Source organism: Chlamydomonas reinhardtii, chromosome 12, assembly GCF_000002595.2.
Source record: "Chlamydomonas reinhardtii strain CC-503 cw92 mt+ chromosome 12, whole genome shotgun sequence".
Taxonomy (NCBI): domain Eukaryota; kingdom Viridiplantae; phylum Chlorophyta; class Chlorophyceae; order Chlamydomonadales; family Chlamydomonadaceae; genus Chlamydomonas; species Chlamydomonas reinhardtii.
This window is the reverse complement of record NC_057015.1, coordinates 8832287-8850152: the sequence shown is the minus strand read 5'-3', so window position 1 is coordinate 8850152 and position 17866 is coordinate 8832287. Positions and strand designations below refer to the sequence as shown.

The window sequence follows — 17866 nt, the reverse complement described above, 5'->3', positions numbered from 1 at the left end:
GGCCTGCCACGGCCGCGTCAGCTTGGACCCCGTCGAGGCAGTAAAGCAGCTTCGTGCCGACCTTAACACAAACACTTTCACTTGCAAATACTCTCAAAACGGCCATCCCATCCTCAAGCATGACTTTCGTGGCATCAGTCGCGGTTCGCAGCGTGGCGCCGTTCCGTTCCGCCTCCGTGCGCTGCAGGTGAGCGGGGCCTGCTGCTGCTGCTGCTCCTGCCTGGGTGCTGCCGGCATAAATGACAACGTAGTCATCAAATGCGAAGCGGGCGGGTCACCTCGGGCTCAGGGCTCGAGGCACCGTGGCGCTGCCGCTGGGGTGCGGACGAAGCCGACGTGCCAACTAACACGCTCAGGTCTCTGGCCTCACCTTCTGTGTACGACCGCGCCCCGCGTGGCACTCGCAGGGCGGGCAAGAGCGGCAGCGGCAAGTCTTGTGGTGGCGGTGCCAAGGGCGGCGGCAAGGGCTCCTCCTGCTCCTCGCCCCTAGTCAACAAGGGCGCCGCCGCCTGGATCCAGTCCGCACAGGCCAAGGCCGGGGAGTACACAGGCAAGGGCGCCCGTGCCCAGTCGGCGGCCGACCGCAATGCCAATGCCAACGCCTGGTGTGGTGAGTCCTCGCTCGTACCCGATGAGGTAGCGGTGCGTGGCTGGAGGCACTACATTATTGAGCAACGATGTCTGATAACATTTTGTGTTCAAGTTTGCAAACGTATGTGCCGCCTGCTGGTATAAACACACCAAAAACATGTCGCAACGTAGGGCTACCGTATGACAGTCGGCGCCCTCAACTCAATTTACACAACTGATGGTTTCCGCTCGAGCGCAGCGAGTTGTCGGAAACCAAGGTTTCCTGCGCTCGGAGTGTGCACAGTTGTGTGGCCCGAAGGGGCGTGGCATGTGTGTTTGTTGTTTGGGGCCTGGCGCGGCATGGGCGGTGGGCCCGGGTTAGTAGCGGAGCGCTGTGTCGCGCTCGCTACTTTGCGAGTTTCGTTCTGTCAGTACTGACGCCGTCGTCCCTGGCTACGCTCTATCTTTGCGTGGCTACACGGCGGTTCGGGCTCGCCCTCCCAACCCCGCACGAAGACCGCAGTTCTCTGCTTGCAGGTACCCTCTCCGGCGGCGGAGCCGCCCTCACAAATTGTAACACGACGCAATGCATGGAAACGGCGGTACAGTGACTTCCGCAAGCCGTCTCAAGTAACAGGCAGCAAGCCGGGCGCTTAGTGGCCTCTAAAGCATAAGACGATCAAAGTCAATACCGTAACGATCAATCTCAGCACATCGTCACTCTCAGCGCGTGCAGAAACCACCAAACCCCGGCTCCTGCTGTTGCCGCCGCCACATCCGTGCCATGCCCTTCACGGCTGCTTCACTTTCACTTCTTGCCGCCGCCGCCGCCACCACCCTTGCCGCCGCCGCCACCACTGGCGGCATGGCGGTCACCCGCGGACTGGGCGCGGGCGGCGAAGCTGTCCTTGCCGACGTCGTGGCCTCCCGTGGCCTGGCTGGACTGGATGCGGGAGGAGTCTCCCTTCGTCATGGCGTGGCGGTCCTGTGGCACTGTGGCAGGGCGTGAGAGAAGGCGCATGTATGGGTGCAACGTGCGTTGTCATGCACACGCTGGGCTCTACGTCACGCCTGCGAACATCTATCCGTGTCGGGTGAGTGTTGTGTGCCGTGTGTGACGGGCAAGTGCGCAGGCGGAAGGGGAAAGATAGGAAGAGGGAAGGAGCAGGGGAAGGAGGGTCGACACGCCCACCAAGACCGCCCACCCACTTCACGGAAGTGGACACGACGCGACAAGCAGGCGCGCGCTTGCTACGTCTTAACGAGTTAACGCCCACGTGCGACAACTTCGCCGGCGCCCATCAGCAGTTAGGCAGCAGCGTTAATTAGCCCAGGCTAGCTGGCATCGCCCAGCAGGCGGTCTCGGGACCACCCACCGGCCACCACCCATAACCGCCCTTCCTTTCACGCCGCACACGCCAGGACAGGAGGACTCGACCACATGCCCTCGCCACTCACTTCCATGCTGACCAGGGTGCGCAGAACCGCGGGCGCAGGCGCAGGCACGCGCAGCAGTCGAGTTGAGTGCGGACGGGAGCTAGGGTACTTGTTAGGGACGCAACCGTGGGAGGCAACCCAGGGTGGCAATCAGTGTTGGCAGGTGTCGGCGATTGGGCACGTGAGCTCTGGACTGCCCGCCAGCCGCTCACAGCTGCGCCTTCATATTTCTCAACCTTAGCCACGTCACGGCGGCAATCACGGGTCAATACCGCGGTCGCCGAAACCTTGATTGCTGCCAGCAGGGCTCCTATCTTAATGTCTCCAGACATTAATTGGCCATTTTGGCCGTTTCCTAGACATTCCTCCCGGAGGCTAATGTCTGGGGCGAGACATTGTTGGCCCGGGTTTGGGGCGGGTTTTGTCCGAATTCCTATGGAGAAGCCCCCAAACCGCCATGTGCCCAGACAAAGGACGGCGGCCACCCGGCCGTTTTTGTCTGGAGCTAGACATTACCCCAAAAACAAGATACGACCCCTGATTGCTGCTGACTCGCCGAACCCAGGGGGCACGTTGCCAAAGCCTCAACAATTCGCCGCGGCGCGAGCGCTACGCGGCCTGTATCTTGTATCAAGCAAAAGCTAAACGCGCGTAAAGCAATCAATGGCTGCCACCGGCGGCCTGGGCGGGATAGGCGGGCCGCCGCCGAGCAGCGGCGCCATCGGGGCGGTGGGCACGACCAGCGCCGGCGAGGGCCCGGGCCGCCCCATCAGCGGCGCCGCAGATGCCGGCCAGGGGGTGCGTGGGTTGAGTGGGGAGAGAGTGTATGGGTTCATAGGGAATATGATGGCGGGGAGGATGTGACCTTGTGTTTGCGTGCGCGCGTGTCCGTGTGTGTGTATGTGTGTGGGTGCGTCAAGGCGGTGGTGGGGAGGAGGGGGATTGCAGCGTTCGGGCGGCACCCGGTAGCGGCGGGAGGGTAGTGACAGCAGAGCTGACGGGTCAATGGGCAGCGTGGCAGTTTTACACGAACGCCCGCCATCCTTCGAACCCCCTTGTACTGTGTACTTGGTGTATGAGTGAAGTACCTCGGTTCCCCCCACCCCACCCCCCACCGCACACACACACAGGAGCGCACCTTCTCCACCGAGGGCGGACCCCAGTACGGCGGCCGCACTCCGCCAGCCGGCCAGGAGGGCGCCAGCGACCTGGGCCCCTTCCCGGGGACCACGTCGGCGATCGGGGGCATGGGGGCAGACCTGGAGGGCGGCAAGGGAGGCAAGGGGTTTGGCGTGCCAGGCACGGGTGGCGAGGGCCCGCCGGCGGCCACCCGCCCGCCGGGCCGCGCCATCGCCGATGTCTCCGCTGGCGAATCAAGCTACGTTAACTAGCAGGCCTGGCATCGGCCAGCCACAATAGCTAAGCACATACCAACCCCGATGCACCAATCATTTAGCACAAGTGCTGCAGCGCCTCCACCAGAGCATGCCCACTGCTCCGCCCGAGCGGCTGGCGACTTTCCGCGTTGACAAGGCAGGGCACCCGCGGAGGTCGGCCGTCTGGGTTTATGGGCTCCATGGTAGGCGGCCGTCTGGGTGCAGGGGTAGGTTATGGGATGAAAGGACAGGGGCGCGAGTTGCACCTGTTGAACGGGCGCTGTAAGATAGGCGAGACGGGAGGGAGGTGGAAGGTGGGAAGTGCAGGAGGGAGGGGGAAGTACAGCGTGCTAGAACGGCGGTGTGGTAGCTAGAGGCATGGCGTTCTTGGTGTGTTAGTGCCGGGCTCGCGGGACTTGAGGAACTGACAGCGCTTACCGGTGTAGCGCGCATGGCAGCAGGTCTTTGACGGTTTAGTTATGCCGCGTGCCCCTTTACATGCGGGGTAGAGGCACACTTCACGTAATTGGATTGTTGAACGGGCGACAGGTGCATGGTGTTCGTGCCTCGTGACAAGAAAGACGCTTTCAACCTTCAGCGTCCTGTAATAATTGGTGCTTGAAATCAACATTGCTACAATTCAGCCCGCCGCAACAACTTGACCTGCTGCGCGCGCAATCGAAAGATCCCGCCATCGAAAGCCTGTTGTGTCAGCTCACATATTGGACTGACTAGGCATGGCCCCAGAGGATACGCCAGCAGCAGTGCCAGCGGCCGAGCCAACGCCGGCTGAGGCGGTTGAGGAGCCGAAATCGGACGCGCCAGCTGAGTCCCCATCGGAGGCAGCAGCGGCGCCAGCGGAGGCCAGCACGAGTGCTACAGCGAGCGGCGAGCAGGTCAGCTTTAAAGTCGCGTATGGCAAAGCGGTACAGGACTGCAAGCGGCCCTTCGAGTCTACCGTGGGCGACCTAAAGGTGCGAGTGCCCGTTGAAGCGGTGGTTCTTGAGGCGCACGCGGGCAGACCCGAGCGGACCGGGCGCACCATGCACTGGGCTAGGCTTTGCGCATGCGTGCCTGATTGAAGGGAATGAAGGGCAGGTGGGCAGGGGGTGTAGGGCGTAAGGAAGAGACCCAGCTGCAGCACGCACCGCCGAGGCAGGCACGGCGCGTCAGGGGCGTGCTGTGGCCCTGTGGCCAGTGGCTACTCCACCTGCCCCCCCTACGCATGTTTTTACACGTGGATAGAGGAATAGCAAAGCAAAGAGCACGTGGGGCTGGGGGCTGCCACGCAGGGCTTGCGGGACAGGGGTGGAGCGGGGCAGCGGCACGGACGCACAAACGTGTGCGCTGGCGGCATGCGGCTATGATGGCGGGCCGGTAGCAGCCCCGGTCGTGCACAGCCGCCGAGGTGCCGGTCGGAGGCGGTGTCTGCATGTTGCGGTGTTGCATGGAACAAGCGGAGTGCGCGCGTGTGCATCGCGCCATGTCTCATGAAACGTCATGACGTCAGCCTGGGCGGCTTGTAGTGCATGCGGTGCTTGCGCGGTGGCGGGGTGTCAGGGCGGGCCTCGCGGCCCCGGGCCAGTGGCCATTGGTGGCACCGGCCCTTTCGCCGCCACCCCGGCACTACGCCAGCAGCACCAGCAGCCCAGCCCCCACCCCTGTGGGGCTGACGGGCTTGGGTTCACTCGGTTAGCTTACTTTGGGTTCTAGAATGAACTACCCCACCCTTCTCAAGCCTGGGACCCCCACCTCACGGCACCCATCCAGCCCAACCTATTTCCCTGCCTTATCGCACAATCCACTTGCTTGCTGCTCGTCAACAGAGCGAGATAGAGAAGACCACGGGCATCCCCTCCAAGCTGCAGAAGCTCATGTGCAAGGGGGCGGCGCTCAAGGACGACGGGGCCACTCTGCGTGTGGTGAGGAGGGGCGAGGAGGGGCGGGCGGTGGGCGGGTTGGGGGGTCTTGACGAAAGAAAGGAATGTTGGGGAGGAACACATATGGGAAGAGGGGGGAGGAGATTGCGTGTGTATGCCATGGGCAACCGTGTGAGTCAAGGGACAGCGTAGGTGGCAGGTGCTGCCTGACGGGCCGGGGGATGGCGTGGCGACCTCCACCCACCTTTTCCTGTGTCACTGAAAACGGGTTTTAAGTCTTGACCACCTTTGTCATGCTCAGCACGTGTGATTATGTCTTACTCCTAACTTATACACATGCACCTGCAGGCCGGGATAAAGGACGGCGTGAAGCTACTGCTAATCGGCAGCGCGCCCGCGGCCGTGGACGCAGCCAAGGCGGCGGCGGCGGCGGGCGGCGCGGCGGGCGGCGGCGACTGGGACGCCCCCAAGCAGGAGGAGGCCATCTGCAAGCAGACCGCACACGCCAAGGTGCGGGAGGGATAACAGTCATGATTCTTCTTGAAGCGAAGTGAAGTACAGTGAGGGAGGTGATGAGCGGAGGCCGTCTGCTGGGGGCAGAGGCCCATGTGTCCACCCACCCTCAAGCCCATCTTGCCGGTGCATGCCGGTACCGTATGCCGACCCGATGCCAGACCGCATCACAGCACACACATTTCCACGACTCAACACACACACACACACACACACACCACCACCACCACCATCACACACACCACCACAACCACCACAACCACCACCACCACAACCACCACAACCACCACAACCACCACAACCACCACAACCACCACAACCACCGCACGCGCCACCGCCTGCGCAGGTGCTGGCCAAGGGTGTGCCTGAGGGCGGGCTGCCGGGCATTGCGGGGCGGCAGGTGCCTTGGGACGACAAGATCACCTCCATACCCGGACTGCTCAACAGCCAGGGAAGCAAGGTGTGGCGGGGTAGGGGGGGGAGGGGGAGGCGTGGAGGGCGGGGGAGGTGGGAGTGAGGTGGGATTGGGTGTGCGCGCGCGCGCGCGTGTGTGTGTGTGTGTGTGTGTGTGTGTGTGTGTGTGTGTGTGCGCGGGGGCTTCGGATGCGTGAGGCGTGCTTGGGAAAGGGAATGGGTACATCAAGGCAGACCGCGTGTGCGTCCTTAAGTCGCATTGCGTGCACGCCTGCCACCGCCCACACACACTCATACTACCCCACTCACACCACCCACTCGCCCCACCTCCTCCCCCAGGTGCGACTGACGTTTAAGGAGGAGCTGCAGCAGATCTGGATCGGGTCTGACACGTCCACTCAAAAGGGTGGGTAAGGGTGGGCGGAGGTGCTGCGGCTCTGGCTGTGTGGTGCAGAGACAGTGCCGCAGCAGTGCTGATGCCCTCAGTCCGAGGCTGCGGGTTGCAGGGGGAACGTGTCCCGGCGCGTGCGTCGAGCGTGCGTCAAGCAGCTGCCGCCCACTCCCATGCCCCACCGCCTCCCCGCCTCCTCGCGCCTCTCCTCTACCCTGCCCCCCACTCTCCTGGTTAAGATGGGATTGGAACGAACAACTTAACCTCCCCCAACACACACACAGACACACACACACACACACACACACACACACACACACAGACACACACACACACGCACACGCATGCAGTGCCGTACGGCTCCATCACCAAGATCGAGTCGTGGCCGGTGGATGGCAACGAAGCCTACTCCATCCTGGCGCTGCACCTGGGGGTGGGCGGCACCTCCCGCTACTGGCTGTACTTCTACCCCAGCCAGTACGTGGCGGGACTCAAGATCAAGATCCTGGGCGTGCAGAGCCTGATCTGATATGATATGATCTGACAGTTTACTGGCCTGGCCTAGGTTATTTGATTTGAAAGGACCGGTTGGGTTGGGGGATGGGATGGGTCGGTGGAGGAGGGGAAATGGGAAGATGGGGATGGGGCGGGCGGGGAAGCGGGGAAGGTGGGGAAGGTCCGGGTGTGTGTATTTACCAGGAGTTGTTTGGGTTGAGGCGGCAGGAACGGAGGGACGTGTTGCGGACTTGCAGGCGGCACGTGTTGCGGAGGAATGCTAACCATGAAGACTACGAGTGTGTGAATGGCTTGAACAGCAAGTGTACATTATAACCGGCTTGTGGAGGCAGGCGGTGCGTTGAACACGTGGAGAACATGAGGAAACACGACGCACGCCATGCGCCTATCCGAGATGGAGACATGAGTGAGGGGCTTTAATGGGTTTGCCCAACATAATCTCGCGCAGGACGACCGTATCGCAGAGTTGACAGTGGTTTGTGGGCTCCGAAGTGTAATAAGGGCACTCGGATGATTCGGAGCTGGCGCAGGCCTAGTCGGGGACGGTGCCGGCGCCGCCGCTGCAAGTGGCCGGCGCCGCTGCCGCTGCAAGTGGCCGTGATGGCCGTGCGTTGGTGGTTACAGTGCGGTGGTTACGGTGCGCGCGAGCTGGCGAGCGGTTGGACAGTGTGGGCAGGTCTGGCGTTGCGCTGCTGTTGTGCCGGAGTAAGAACGCCCGGCGTGTGCGTGTGCTGATGCCTGTGTGTGGCTGGCTCCCTGGCTCGTAACGGCTGTCTGCTCTAGTTCAAGTGAACCTTGTCGCCTGCCGGATCGCCTGGTCGGGTCAGCACACAACAGTTGGGTTTACAATCACACGAGTTTCCGCAACCCCACCATCCAATTGTCCGTGTGCGCCGTTGGCACACAAGCACACCCGGTGCCGCCACCCCCGGACACCGCCACGAAACCAGGCCTCCACGTGTGCAGATGGCACGACACGCCACCGACAATCCCAGCGCCAGCGCACCCTCTGCAAATCGGTTCATCTTCCGGCCGCTGGCTCCGAGAACTGTAACTGCAATGCTATCAGCCGCGACACAGACAGGCAGCAGCATGCCAATATTGGTTACAACAGGGACCTGCTGACGCAGCTCACGAGCGAAGTACAAGCGGCGTGCCAACTGCAACGCCGACATCCTATCCTTGGGCTCGCAGGACTCGCTTCCGTAGATAAGCCAAAAGCAGGGGTTTCTATCCTCTAGCAAATTTTCGATTTAGAAGATGAGTAAGCTGCGGCGCTGCTGCCGCCGGGCGCGGGTCCGCGGGCCGCGAACCGCTCCTCAGCCTTCTGCGCAGCCATGCGCGCGGGCTCCGAGCGCTGCTGCTGCTGCTGCTGCTGCTGCTGCTCCTGCTGCGGGTCCATGATTCTGATCAGGTGCACAAAAGGAGGACGTGCTTATAAAGGGCTGGATGTAGTTGAAAGGAGCGTGAAAAGAAAGATCCTCTCGGGCGGGGTCGCCCAACCGCTGCCCCTCCATTCGGCCCCGTTCCGTGTGCTCCCTGTAAATGTCCAGCCATTAGCAGCTACGCACGTGCCGTCACCGCATTCAAAACTTGCGTGTGTCTCGCTTCTTCGCTTGCCTGCCCAGCTCTGAGCCAATAGCCCTCGACCCGCGGAGCCCGGAAGCGAGCCGACTCGCTCGCTGCAGCTCAAGGCCGCTTCCTGCTTTTAGCTCCTGCGGCGCACATACTTTTAGCACTCCGCTGCACTCCGCTAATAATGGCCGATCGCGGCGCCGCTCCCGCCGGCGGGACGACCGCCGGCGACGGCAGGACCCGTGTACCGGGCACCGCTCTGGGCTTCCACCCACACCAGGGCGGTGATGGCCACACCGCTGCAGCTGGAACTGGCGGCGGCAGCAGCGGGACCGAAACTAGGACTGGGGCAGGGGCAGGGGCTGTAGCAGCCCCCGCGAGTGATGATGCTGCCGCCGGCGCTGTAGCCGAGGAGCAGAGCTACAGCCCGCCGGAGGTGCTGGTGGGTGTCATTGAGCGCGGGCTGCAGCACATCATGAGCCCGCGGCGGCAGGAGCTACCGTAGTAATGGCAGTAGCTAGTGGCAATGGCAGTAGCTTGTAGCGGTGGCTAGTGCTGGCGGGTGGCGCACTGGCGCTAGACGCGGCCTCAGCCCTCAGGTCGCAGGCTCTCCTTCCGCTTGGCAAGGCCCTGGGTTGCACGACAGGCTTGTAGGCTGCGCTGCTAGGCAGCAGCAGTACAGCGCACATGCATACCGTATCTGCGTGTATGCGCGCAGAGGGGCCGCATGAAGTCATGACTGATCATGCCGCCCTAGGGGCACTGGGCCACTTTGCTGTCGATGGGCCTTATTATAATGCATTGAATTGGATTGCGTAATGCAGGGCACATGCCCCATGCAAGCCGGCAAGTTGACGTTCGGTTTCGCTGTCTAAGGTTTGAGAGCTTCATTCTGTGACACGAGTAATGAGCTCACCGCGGGCGATCCAAACAGCGCCGTGGGGTCAGCTACATACCAGTGCACGGTGGGGCCACCGCACCAGTGCCAGGGCCGTCTCTGCCATGCTGACTCTCAGGGTGACAGCGTCACGCGTGTCCAGAGCCATGCGCACATTCAGCCGCCCCTGCATCAGCGCGCCCCCCCTGCATCACCAGCCAGCCAGCCAGCCAGGTCCCCCCCGCACCACAACCCACTACCTGGCTATGGGTGTCAGCCAGTGCGCCTCCAGCCAATACATGCCCAGTACTTGCCAAGTACATGTCCGCTCGAGGCGCGCAGCGCCTCCAGCTGCGGTAGCTGCCGGCAGCTCCACCACGTGTCCCTAGCCCCCAATTCACAGTGCTGTACACAGGCCCCACCAGCCTCCTCAGCATCCGGCGATCCGCACGGCAAATGTTCAGTGCCGCCTACTTCACGCGCCGCGCCACACCCATGCGCGGAAGCACGAGCAACCAGCCCGCAGCCAGTACAGCTGCAAGAAGCGGCAACGTCTCAGGTTCGGCAGCCCCCGCAGATCGCCCAGTGCCTTCATCATCAGCTCGCCGCCAGATCCACTGCCTGCGCTGCCGGCGCCGTCCACCTGCATTGCCGCCATGACCACATGAACGGCACGTGTGAGTTGAGACGAGTGAGGCCGCGGGCACTGGCACGGCACAGGTGGGACAGCCACTTATGTCCTCGCAATAGTGGTACCCATCACCGGCCGTGTGCTGCGTGCGCCACAACGGCTGCGGAAACGCACCCCACGTCCGCACACCCAATCCCTTACAGCGCCTGTACTCAGCCCCGACCTGCCCCGCTCTCGCGCCGCCCCCCCCTGCAGCGACGCACCCGAACCCACCTCGCTGCGTCCCCCAAGGCAGTTGACAGTGGGGCATTGCTCTATGCTTAGGCGGCGGGCCATGCGGACTCCGCGGCGACGCCGCTGCTGTTCCAACACTGTCAAGCGCCTGCAATCAGCAACGACAAGTACAGGGACTAAGATGCGCCCGGCGTGTGGTGCTCTAGCAGCTTCCGATGAGGGATTCTGCGCATTGCAATCCCAGCTCGTGGACCCACATGAGCCTTCGCACTCCCTATATGCAACAGCCCTCGCAACCCCACCCAGCCCCTCCCGGCCTTACCGGCAGACTGCTTGAGCCGCGTGCTCCTGCTCGTCTGCTCCTGCTCGTGTGCTCACTTCTGCACAGGTGGTCGGTTGGCTGCAGGGGCTGCTGGCGGTGGCTCGTGGTGTGACCAGATGCACCAGAGGAGGCCGCCAGGCACGAAACGGCGCGCAGGCTGCAGGTTGCGGGCCGCATGCCGCAAGCACCGTGCCGACATCCAGGCGAACGCTTCTGTGTCTAGGCCCGCTTCAAACAAACAACGCGGGAAAGACCATGCCGTGCATGTGAGGGCGGCGAAAGCTTGCGGGGCACCAAGTCCCCGAGCCCCGAGCAATGCGGTAAAACCAACAACAATAGTAGCACAAACGAAGGACCATCGTCCTGGACCGTCCGGAACTGCACCTTTGTCAACAAACAATCCAGTGTAAACACGCATGCTTGTCATCAGATGTATCAACACATTCATCTCACCAATTTTTACGCCACAAACAGACCAACCGCATTATCACGCACACAGCAAGACAAAAAGGTGGTGGTTTGCCACGCGGTCGAGAAACCGGAGGCCAACACGCACGCGCCAGAGCACCTCAGGAGCAGCGGCGGTGCACTGCGCCGGGCCCTGCCTCGTCGTAGTCGGCTTTCATCACAAAGTGGTTCTGTGAGAAGGGGCGGGGCAGGGTGTTGAGGGTCAGGGGGAGGGGCAGGGCCAAAGGCGCAAGGACCTAGGAGGGTGGGGCTGCAGGGTCGGGTGTGCCCGACGCCGCCCCATGCCGCAAACCTGTCACCACTGCCTTCCCTGCTGCACACGTAGTAGCGTGTGCGCCAGACATGCCATCCATCCCGCGGGCCATAACGCAGCAGCCCACCTTGCTCCCGCCCCCGCTGCAGTGCTCCATTTGTACCCTTCCCTCACCTCACAACGGAACACGGCGCTGTACGCCTCCCTCCCTCCCTCCCTCCCGCCCCCACGGGCCGCACCTGCAGCTGCGCCACCTTGGCCAGCACCGCGCCGCCCACCCAGCCCGCATCTCGAGGCACCTGCAATCACATATCCACACAAGCGCTCTCACAACGCTCCGCAGGGGCCTGGCGCTCCGCGCCAACGGAACTCCGTGTGCCGCCTGCCATTCCCGTGACGGCCGCAAACCCCTGCCTGCCAACCCCCCAGACCTTGTGCTCAGCACACTTGAGACGCACATTGTCGACCCCCTCCCTTGAGCTACATAACACACACGCACACACATACACCCAACACACGCACACGCATACAGAGGCACGCACCTGCGGCTGCGGCATGTATTCCGGCGTGACCACCAGCCCCGGCGTCACGCTGAGGGGGGTGAGCGAGCGCACCTCCGCCAGCAGCCGGGCGGGCAGGCCGGGGATGACGCTGCCGCCACCCACCACCAACATGCCCTCGTAAGTCGACTGCGTGCCGGCGCATTGTGCGGGCGGGGGAGGGGGCAGCTTGAGTGGCCCAAAAAAACCCTTTACATAATGCCGCCACGTGGCTTACATGGCCCCCGCATAAGTGGGGACTCCTTCGCTAGGCTCTCAGACTCTACTTCTTACCAGAAAGGCGTCAGCAAACCCCGTGCCCCTTGCGTCCAGCAGCAATGCCACAGGCCCACCTGCGTCTGGTAATGCTGACAGCCCCCCCTGCTCATGACTCAAGCCCCCATGCATTAACCCGCACCCCAGATAGCATAGCTACCCCCCCCCTGTTGCGCCCGCCCACCTTCCTCAGCAGCGAGTCCAGGATGCAGGAGGCGCTGTCGCACGCCGCCTCCGCCAGGCTGGGCGCGGGGATGCCCAGCAGCTCCCCCGGCTGGAAGAAGCCCTCGCCCAGCCGCAGCCCCTCCGCACCGCTGACCGCTATGGCCTGGCCGTCGGGCAGCGTGAAGGTGTCCAGGTCGGGCGCGCTGCAGGCGGAGGTGAAGGCCGACTCCGTCTCGCCGCAGCGCGCGCACAGCTCCTTGAGCGCCTCTGCGGACTCGTCGTCCAGGGTGCGGGGGGCCAGGGCGCTGGCGTCCAGGCCGGGCTGTAGCGGCTGTTGCGCGCGGTGGGGGTTTGCCAGCATGCGCTGCAGGTAGTGCGTGACGGCTTCGCCACCGTACTCCAGGCGCCGGACCGAGGTGGGGTTGGTCACGCCCTCCACCACCGCCCCGAAGTCGATTTTGTCGTGCCCGATGTCCACCACCAACCCGCCTGTGCGCCCCGTCGCGTACAGCGACAGCACCGCCTGGTCCTGGCAGAACATGCTGTTGACGTTGAACACCTCGAACATCAACTGCGTCATGGTCTCGCGGTCCGGCCGGCTGGTCAGCAGCGGCTCACAGATCATCACGTTGCCCTCGTTGCCCAGTTCCCAGCCTAGAAGGTCATACAGCGCGTAATACGCAAGCGACTCAAAGGCCTCCCAGTTCACGATCTTGCCGCCCTTGACCGGCCGGACCAACTCCGGTGCCGCGCCGCTATCGGGGGTCTCTGGGTCTATCATAACAGCTGTGGGCGTCATGATGCGAGGCTCGTCCTCCGTCGGAAAGTTGTAAGCCCAGCCCGCCTTTAACCAGCGGCTGCCATAATCCAGTACTGCTACATTCTCCCCCATTTTTATTTAATGATTTACAGCTTCCAATGTGCTTGCGAGCGTTAACGAATGATTAGGAAAGACTGAGCGAGTCAAAGTTTTCGTCGGCGCCTCTGCTTCGCCGTTTCGACACGTAAAATCAACGTCTATCCACCATGCTTTGTATAAGTCGGTGTTCGGCTGGAAAACTGGTCAAGTGGAGGCTGCACCATGCGCAGAAAAACACAATGCAGCGAGGCACGTCACCCGCCGCAGTTGGCAAACAAACCACTCTGCTTAAGGTAATTCGCATCCTTAAGGCAATTCCAGGCCGGCAAAATTTTACACGCGATGGGAACTATCATACGACAGAATAAATTGAAGCCGTGCAGGGGCACGCAAGTCACGCGAAACCTCAAGAGGGGTTGCGAGGAGGCCATCCAGCCTCCTGGCGCCAGCGTCTGCGACTGCGGCTGTCCGAATCCCGCTCCAACCAGCAGCCCTTCACCTTTTCACATTCTGTGTACATATTATTACTACGTAATGCTATGGCTTGGCACAAGCGCTGGCTCTGTTTCCGATGAATCCCGATTGCACACTAGCACGCAGACCCCTGAACAACGCGGACGCCACTTGTTCTCGTGCTGGCATCTTCGCCACCCTATCCGCGCCTTCTAACTAGAGAAAGTGTCATATGCACACAGCACATTCAGGTCCTCACGCACATGGCCACGGCTAAATCACGAAAGAGCACATGCCCGCGTTACGTGCGTGCACTGCCAGCGCCGCACCGGCACGACCACGGGCCGGCGCGCTTTGCTCACGAGTCCAAAGACTCAATACGGCATGTACAGTCCTGGGCATCGTGACATTCAGTCGTAACTGTTGACTGCCGCAATTTGGTATTGAAAAGCCACGGAATCATTTGCTATGCTCACCAGCTCCTGGCACGCAATGCCAAAGATGACACGGTAACGTATGGCTCACCACAGAGGCGCCGCAGCCACATATAGGCCAGCCGACTAACCAAGGCCACCATCTCTGCCCAGATACCGACCGTACACGATCGTACACGCGTGCACATGCAACAACCGCCGAGGCGGCCGCCTTGGGTAAACCCGCAGTTACAGCTGGTACCGGTAGGGAGTCCCGGCCGGACACATTTCATGACAGCAACACAACGGAGAGCAGATACAGATTGTCCTTGGCGTCAGCAGTACCGTACATGAGCTCAAAGGCTCGGCGCAATACCATTACAGCACACAGAAGGTCGCGCGTACACACATGCACACGCACAAAGCAACGGCTCGACCTTTCAGATGCCGCCTCTTCAACGCCGCTGTTCCGTTAGAAGCCAAATAGAATTCTTCACTCATCCACTATGCCCCACGCCTTGCATCAAGCACGGCGCCATGTCACCATGTCGTGACTTGGCAGTTGCCAACTTGGCTCCCTCCCTGCGTTGCCTGCGCCGCGTAGCACAGCCCCCGGCTTAGCAGCTGATCTTGGGCCTGCATAGCGCGTGGGATCAGAGATGTACAATTCCGCGTTAAGAGTTTGTCGCAAGGTACAAGAGTTCACGGAGTTACGGCGTGTCGAGGCACGAGGAGAAGAGGGTCTGCTAATTCTGCTTGTCACGGCCAGCCGTGCCCGCGTGCCTTGACATATCGGATCCGTCAGTCCGTACCGGTGTCCCGCACCCCCCTCTCCCTCTCCCTCTCCCACCCTCGCCCTTTCGAAGTCGCTGTCCCTGAGTCCGATTCCCTCCATTTACGGTACTTCCGGTCCCCCCCTCCGGCCCCCCCAACAAAACCGCAACCCCCCCCCCCGCACTCGCACCTGATGTCTGGGTCTGCGTAGGGCGCCACCAGCTCGTCCGCGCACAGCAGCCGCAGCCGCTCCGGCGTGGCCGGCGCGTCCAGCACGAAGTAGCCGGGGCGGCCGGCGGCGGAGCGGGCCGCGTACACAGCCTCCTGCGCACGTGTGTGGGTGCGTGAGAGGGAGTGGGTTTGTGGCTGGGTGGGTGGGTGGGTGCACTGAAGACTGCAGGCGAAGCCGTTACCAAATGGGTGTAAAATACCAACCGAACGGTGGCCCGGGGGGGGGGGGGGCTATGAGCCCAAGCCCAACAAAACAGTCCCATCGTCGTCAGAGGGGCGCCGTTAGGGGTGGGTGGGTGGTGGTGGATTGGGGCGAGCGGGAGAGGAGGGGCGCGATGCGAGTACGTGACAGGTTGGCGGGGTGACAGGTCCTGTTTCATTCCCTTATCCCAGTCCCTCCCTCCCTTCCTTCTCCCTCTGCCGCACCCCGGCCCTGGGTACACTCGCCCGCCCCCAGCCCCCCCCGCACACACACGCACGCGCACACACACACGCACGCACGCACGCACGCACGCACACACACACACACACACACACACACACACACACACACACACACACATACGAGGTAACTTCAGGTAACATCCGTAAACCGTCGCTTTGCTGCATCGCATACACTGTCTTTGCGCAACGTTTTCCTTGTGCTCTTTAACACACACACACACACACACACACACACACACACACACACGCACGCACGCACGCACGCATGCACACACACACACACACACACACACACACACACACCTTGAGCGCGAAGAACACGGAGGCGCCCAGGTGGAAGGGCGGCTCGCCCACGGCCTTGCTGCTGTGCACGGCGCGGGTGTTGGGCGCGTCCGCCAGCAGCGCAACGCGGAAGTCCACGGGGATGTCGTTGACGGAGGGGATCTTGTATGTGCCCGGGCCCTTGGTAAACAGGTGGCCGGGGCGGACCCACGGGTGCTGCCTGTGCGGCGTGTGAACGAGGTGGGTATGAGCAGGTGCGTTGTAATGCGTTTGCCGCCGTTGAGTTGGGCGCTTATGGCTGCACCCCGGCCATCGGCAAACACCCAAACCTAACTCTTGTGGTCCTGACCCAAGCCCCTTTATCCGCGATGTCCTGAGGCCCACCGCCTCCACCCTGTCCTCCCCTTGCCTACCGCCACTCCCTTCCACCCCCTCTCATACCACCCACTCAACGCACTCCGCTCACTCCTCTCACTCCCTCTCCCCCGGTCCCGCCACCACTCCCTCCACTCCGCCCTCCACTCCGCCCTCCACCCCGCTCACTCACTTGTCCCCCCACATGAGCTCCTCCAGCACCAGCCAGCCCATGCCCTGCACGAAGCCGCCCTCCACCTGCAGGGGCGCGCGTGCGTATGTGTGTGCATGCGTGTCAGGGAAGCCCCAGGAGGAAGAGGGCCGGACCCCGTGCGTGACGTACACACACACGTGCACACACGCAAACACGTGCACACACACACGCACACACACACACACACGTGCACGCGTGTTTGGCGGCTTTGTTCCGTTTGTTTTGTGTTTAACACACGTGCACACACATACACACACATGCGCCCAGACGCACCTGGCCGATGTCGATGGCGGGGTTGATGGGGTTGCCCACGTCCATCACCAGGTCGCTGCGCAAGATCTACACACACTCACACACACAGACACACAGGCAGGAAGGAGGAGGGGTGTACATTCATGATTACCGTGTTTAAGAAGAGGAGGGTGGGGTCATGCGCGCCATATGAGAGGGAAAGGGCTTTGGAGGAGGAAATAGGTCCCAATAATCAAGGAATCGTCGCCCAACTCAGGAGTAGGGGGTAGGGAGGGCACGTGCGACATATGAGAGGGAAAGGGCTTAGGAGGAGGTGGGCAGAGCGATTCAGGGCGTGAAGCCACCACAACCGTTCACATTCACATGCGGATTTGGAAGGACCGAGGCACACACACCTGCCCCTCCCCTAATTTTTGGTTTAGGTTGGACTGGTAATTACAACCCCTCCCCCCCACTAATCATGGCTGTAAGCCCCCCCCCCCACACACACACACAGCTCCCCCACACCCCGCCACACGCACACGCACGCACGCACGCCCGCACCTGCATGTCGCCCGTTAGCACGTCCACCTCCACCTCGCTGACCGCCGCGCCGAAGCAGAAGTAGTTGAAGGGCCGTGTGCCGCCAAAGCCGGTGATGTCGGGGGTGATGTAGAAGCCGTGCGCGGACAGGTCCACGCGGTCCAGGTAGGCGGCGTTCACGCACTCCTTCCAGGTGCGGCCGGGGGTGCTGCGGGTGGCGAGCGTGGGTGGGGTTGGGGTTTGGAGTGAGTGGAGGTGTGTGTGTGTGTGTGTGTGTGTGTGTGTGTGTGTGTGTTGTGTCTTTGTGTGTTTGTGTGTGTCGGACATGGGTGCGCGTGAGAAGCGGGGTGGTCGAGTATGGGGCGGGGTGGGGCGGACGAGCTACGCACCCGCCACTGCCATCCGCCAGTAGTGCCCACGGCCCCCACTCACGCCCAACGCACCGCACCGCACCGCACCGCACCGGCCTGCCCCCCCCCCCTCCCGCCCCCCCCCCCCTGCGCCACACGCACCGGTAGGGCTGCAGGCGTCCCGCGATCTGCTGGCAGGCGTCTAGCACCGCCGCGCCGTACATGTCGGAGGAGGCGGAGGCGGCGGTGGGGGAGGCGTTGGGCACCTGGGGGGCGAGGGA

At 62.6% G+C, this 17866-nt stretch overlaps 8 protein-coding genes across 8 annotated transcripts in view; 4 read left to right on the top strand and 4 right to left on the bottom strand.

Annotated features, from left to right (window-relative positions):
* Positions 1–89: 89 nt before the first annotated feature.
* Positions 90–985, top strand: CHLRE_12g544802v5 (uncharacterized protein). The gene is made up of 3 exons (XM_043068847.1): positions 90–187; positions 408–610; positions 763–985. Exons 1-3 carry the CDS (start codon positions 120–122, stop codon positions 807–809), a joined length of 318 nt encoding a protein of 105 aa, XP_042919125.1. The 5' UTR covers positions 90–119; the 3' UTR covers positions 810–985.
* A 2-nt stretch (positions 986–987) lies between these two features.
* On the bottom strand, positions 988–1649 carry CHLRE_12g544800v5 (uncharacterized protein). Its single transcript, XM_043068846.1, has one exon. The coding sequence runs from the start codon at positions 1541–1543 to the stop codon at positions 1379–1381; it is 165 nt and encodes a 54-aa protein (XP_042919124.1). The 5' UTR covers positions 1544–1649; the 3' UTR covers positions 988–1378.
* An 890-nt stretch (positions 1650–2539) lies between these two features.
* On the top strand, positions 2540–3915 carry CHLRE_12g544850v5 (uncharacterized protein). The gene is made up of 2 exons (XM_043068848.1): positions 2540–2805; positions 3138–3915. The coding sequence occupies exons 1-2, from the start codon at positions 2671–2673 to the stop codon at positions 3396–3398; spliced, it is 396 nt and encodes a 131-aa protein (XP_042919123.1). The 5' UTR covers positions 2540–2670; the 3' UTR covers positions 3399–3915.
* Positions 3916–3989: 74 nt separating this feature from the next.
* CHLRE_12g544900v5 (uncharacterized protein) lies at positions 3990–7876 on the top strand. The gene is made up of 6 exons (XM_043068849.1): positions 3990–4357; positions 5210–5305; positions 5612–5773; positions 6123–6236; positions 6530–6596; positions 6932–7876. The coding sequence occupies exons 1-6, from the start codon at positions 4121–4123 to the stop codon at positions 7108–7110; spliced, it is 855 nt and encodes a 284-aa protein (XP_042919122.1). The 5' UTR covers positions 3990–4120; the 3' UTR covers positions 7111–7876.
* Positions 7877–7928: 52 nt separating this feature from the next.
* Positions 7929–8529, bottom strand: CHLRE_12g544952v5 (uncharacterized protein). Its single transcript, XM_043068850.1, has one exon. It carries the CDS (start codon positions 8497–8499, stop codon positions 8335–8337), a length of 165 nt encoding a protein of 54 aa, XP_042919121.1. The 5' UTR covers positions 8500–8529; the 3' UTR covers positions 7929–8334.
* Positions 8530–8649: 120 nt separating this feature from the next.
* On the top strand, positions 8650–9585 carry CHLRE_12g544950v5 (uncharacterized protein). Its single transcript, XM_001693900.2, has one exon. The coding sequence runs from the start codon at positions 8857–8859 to the stop codon at positions 9175–9177; it is 321 nt and encodes a 106-aa protein (XP_001693952.1). The 5' UTR covers positions 8650–8856; the 3' UTR covers positions 9178–9585.
* A 2-nt stretch (positions 9586–9587) lies between these two features.
* On the bottom strand, positions 9588–13459 carry CHLRE_12g545000v5 (uncharacterized protein). The gene is made up of 6 exons (XM_001694037.2): positions 12457–13459; positions 12000–12146; positions 11697–11756; positions 10737–11374; positions 10454–10562; positions 9588–10192 (listed from the first exon to the last, which is right to left on the bottom strand). Exons 1-4 carry the CDS (start codon positions 13327–13329, stop codon positions 11306–11308), a joined length of 1149 nt encoding a protein of 382 aa, XP_001694089.1. The 5' UTR covers positions 13330–13459; the 3' UTR covers positions 9588–10192; positions 10454–10562; positions 10737–11305.
* Positions 13460–13617: 158 nt separating this feature from the next.
* CHLRE_12g545101v5 (uncharacterized protein) overlaps positions 13618–17866 on the bottom strand; it is a 15252-nt gene continuing 11003 nt past the window's right edge. The window contains exons 26-32 of the mRNA XM_043068852.1: positions 17748–17851; positions 17257–17443; positions 16735–16800; positions 16441–16505; positions 15915–16113; positions 15127–15260; positions 13618–14798 (exon numbers count right to left, since the gene is read on the bottom strand). Of these exons, the coding sequence (XP_042919120.1) occupies positions 14780–14798; positions 15127–15260; positions 15915–16113; positions 16441–16505; positions 16735–16800; positions 17257–17443; positions 17748–17851 (774 nt within the window). The 3' untranslated portion in view covers positions 13618–14779. The remainder of the gene's footprint in view (positions 14799–15126; positions 15261–15914; positions 16114–16440; positions 16506–16734; positions 16801–17256; positions 17444–17747; positions 17852–17866) is intronic.

What these genes read in the sequence shown, in the direction of transcription:
- CHLRE_12g544802v5 (XM_043068847.1), top strand. Translation starts at nt 120, where the DNA reads ATGACTTTCGTGGCATCAGTCGCGGTTCGCAGCGTGGCGCCGTTCCGT. An exon ending in TCCGCCTCCGTGCGCTGCAG is followed by an intron (nt 188 to 407) that starts GTGAGCGGGGCC and finishes TGGCACTCGCAG; the next exon opens with GGCGGGCAAGAGCGGCAGCG. An exon ending in CAATGCCAACGCCTGGTGTG is followed by an intron (nt 611 to 762) that starts GTGAGTCCTCGC and finishes GTCGCAACGTAG; the next exon opens with GGCTACCGTATGACAGTCGG.
- CHLRE_12g544800v5 (XM_043068846.1), bottom strand. Translation starts at nt 1,543, where the DNA reads ATGACGAAGGGAGACTCCTCCCGCATCCAGTCCAGCCAGGCCACGGGA.
- CHLRE_12g544850v5 (XM_043068848.1), top strand. Translation starts at nt 2,671, where the DNA reads ATGGCTGCCACCGGCGGCCTGGGCGGGATAGGCGGGCCGCCGCCGAGC. An exon ending in CCGCAGATGCCGGCCAGGGG is followed by an intron (nt 2,806 to 3,137) that starts GTGCGTGGGTTG and finishes ACACACACACAG; the next exon opens with GAGCGCACCTTCTCCACCGA.
- CHLRE_12g544900v5 (XM_043068849.1), top strand. Translation starts at nt 4,121, where the DNA reads ATGGCCCCAGAGGATACGCCAGCAGCAGTGCCAGCGGCCGAGCCAACG. An exon ending in CTACCGTGGGCGACCTAAAG is followed by an intron (nt 4,358 to 5,209) that starts GTGCGAGTGCCC and finishes GCTCGTCAACAG; the next exon opens with AGCGAGATAGAGAAGACCAC. An exon ending in AGCAGACCGCACACGCCAAG is followed by an intron (nt 5,774 to 6,122) that starts GTGCGGGAGGGA and finishes CCGCCTGCGCAG; the next exon opens with GTGCTGGCCAAGGGTGTGCC.
- CHLRE_12g544952v5 (XM_043068850.1), bottom strand. Translation starts at nt 8,499, where the DNA reads ATGGACCCGCAGCAGGAGCAGCAGCAGCAGCAGCAGCAGCAGCAGCGC.
- CHLRE_12g544950v5 (XM_001693900.2), top strand. Translation starts at nt 8,857, where the DNA reads ATGGCCGATCGCGGCGCCGCTCCCGCCGGCGGGACGACCGCCGGCGAC.
- CHLRE_12g545000v5 (XM_001694037.2), bottom strand. Translation starts at nt 13,329, where the DNA reads ATGGGGGAGAATGTAGCAGTACTGGATTATGGCAGCCGCTGGTTAAAG. An exon ending in AATACATGCCGCAGCCGCAG is followed by an intron (nt 11,757 to 11,999) that starts GTGCGTGCCTCT and finishes ATGTGATTGCAG; the next exon opens with GTGCCTCGAGATGCGGGCTG. An exon ending in CCAAGGTGGCGCAGCTGCAG is followed by an intron (nt 11,375 to 11,696) that starts GTGCGGCCCGTG and finishes CCCTTCTCACAG; the next exon opens with AACCACTTTGTGATGAAAGC.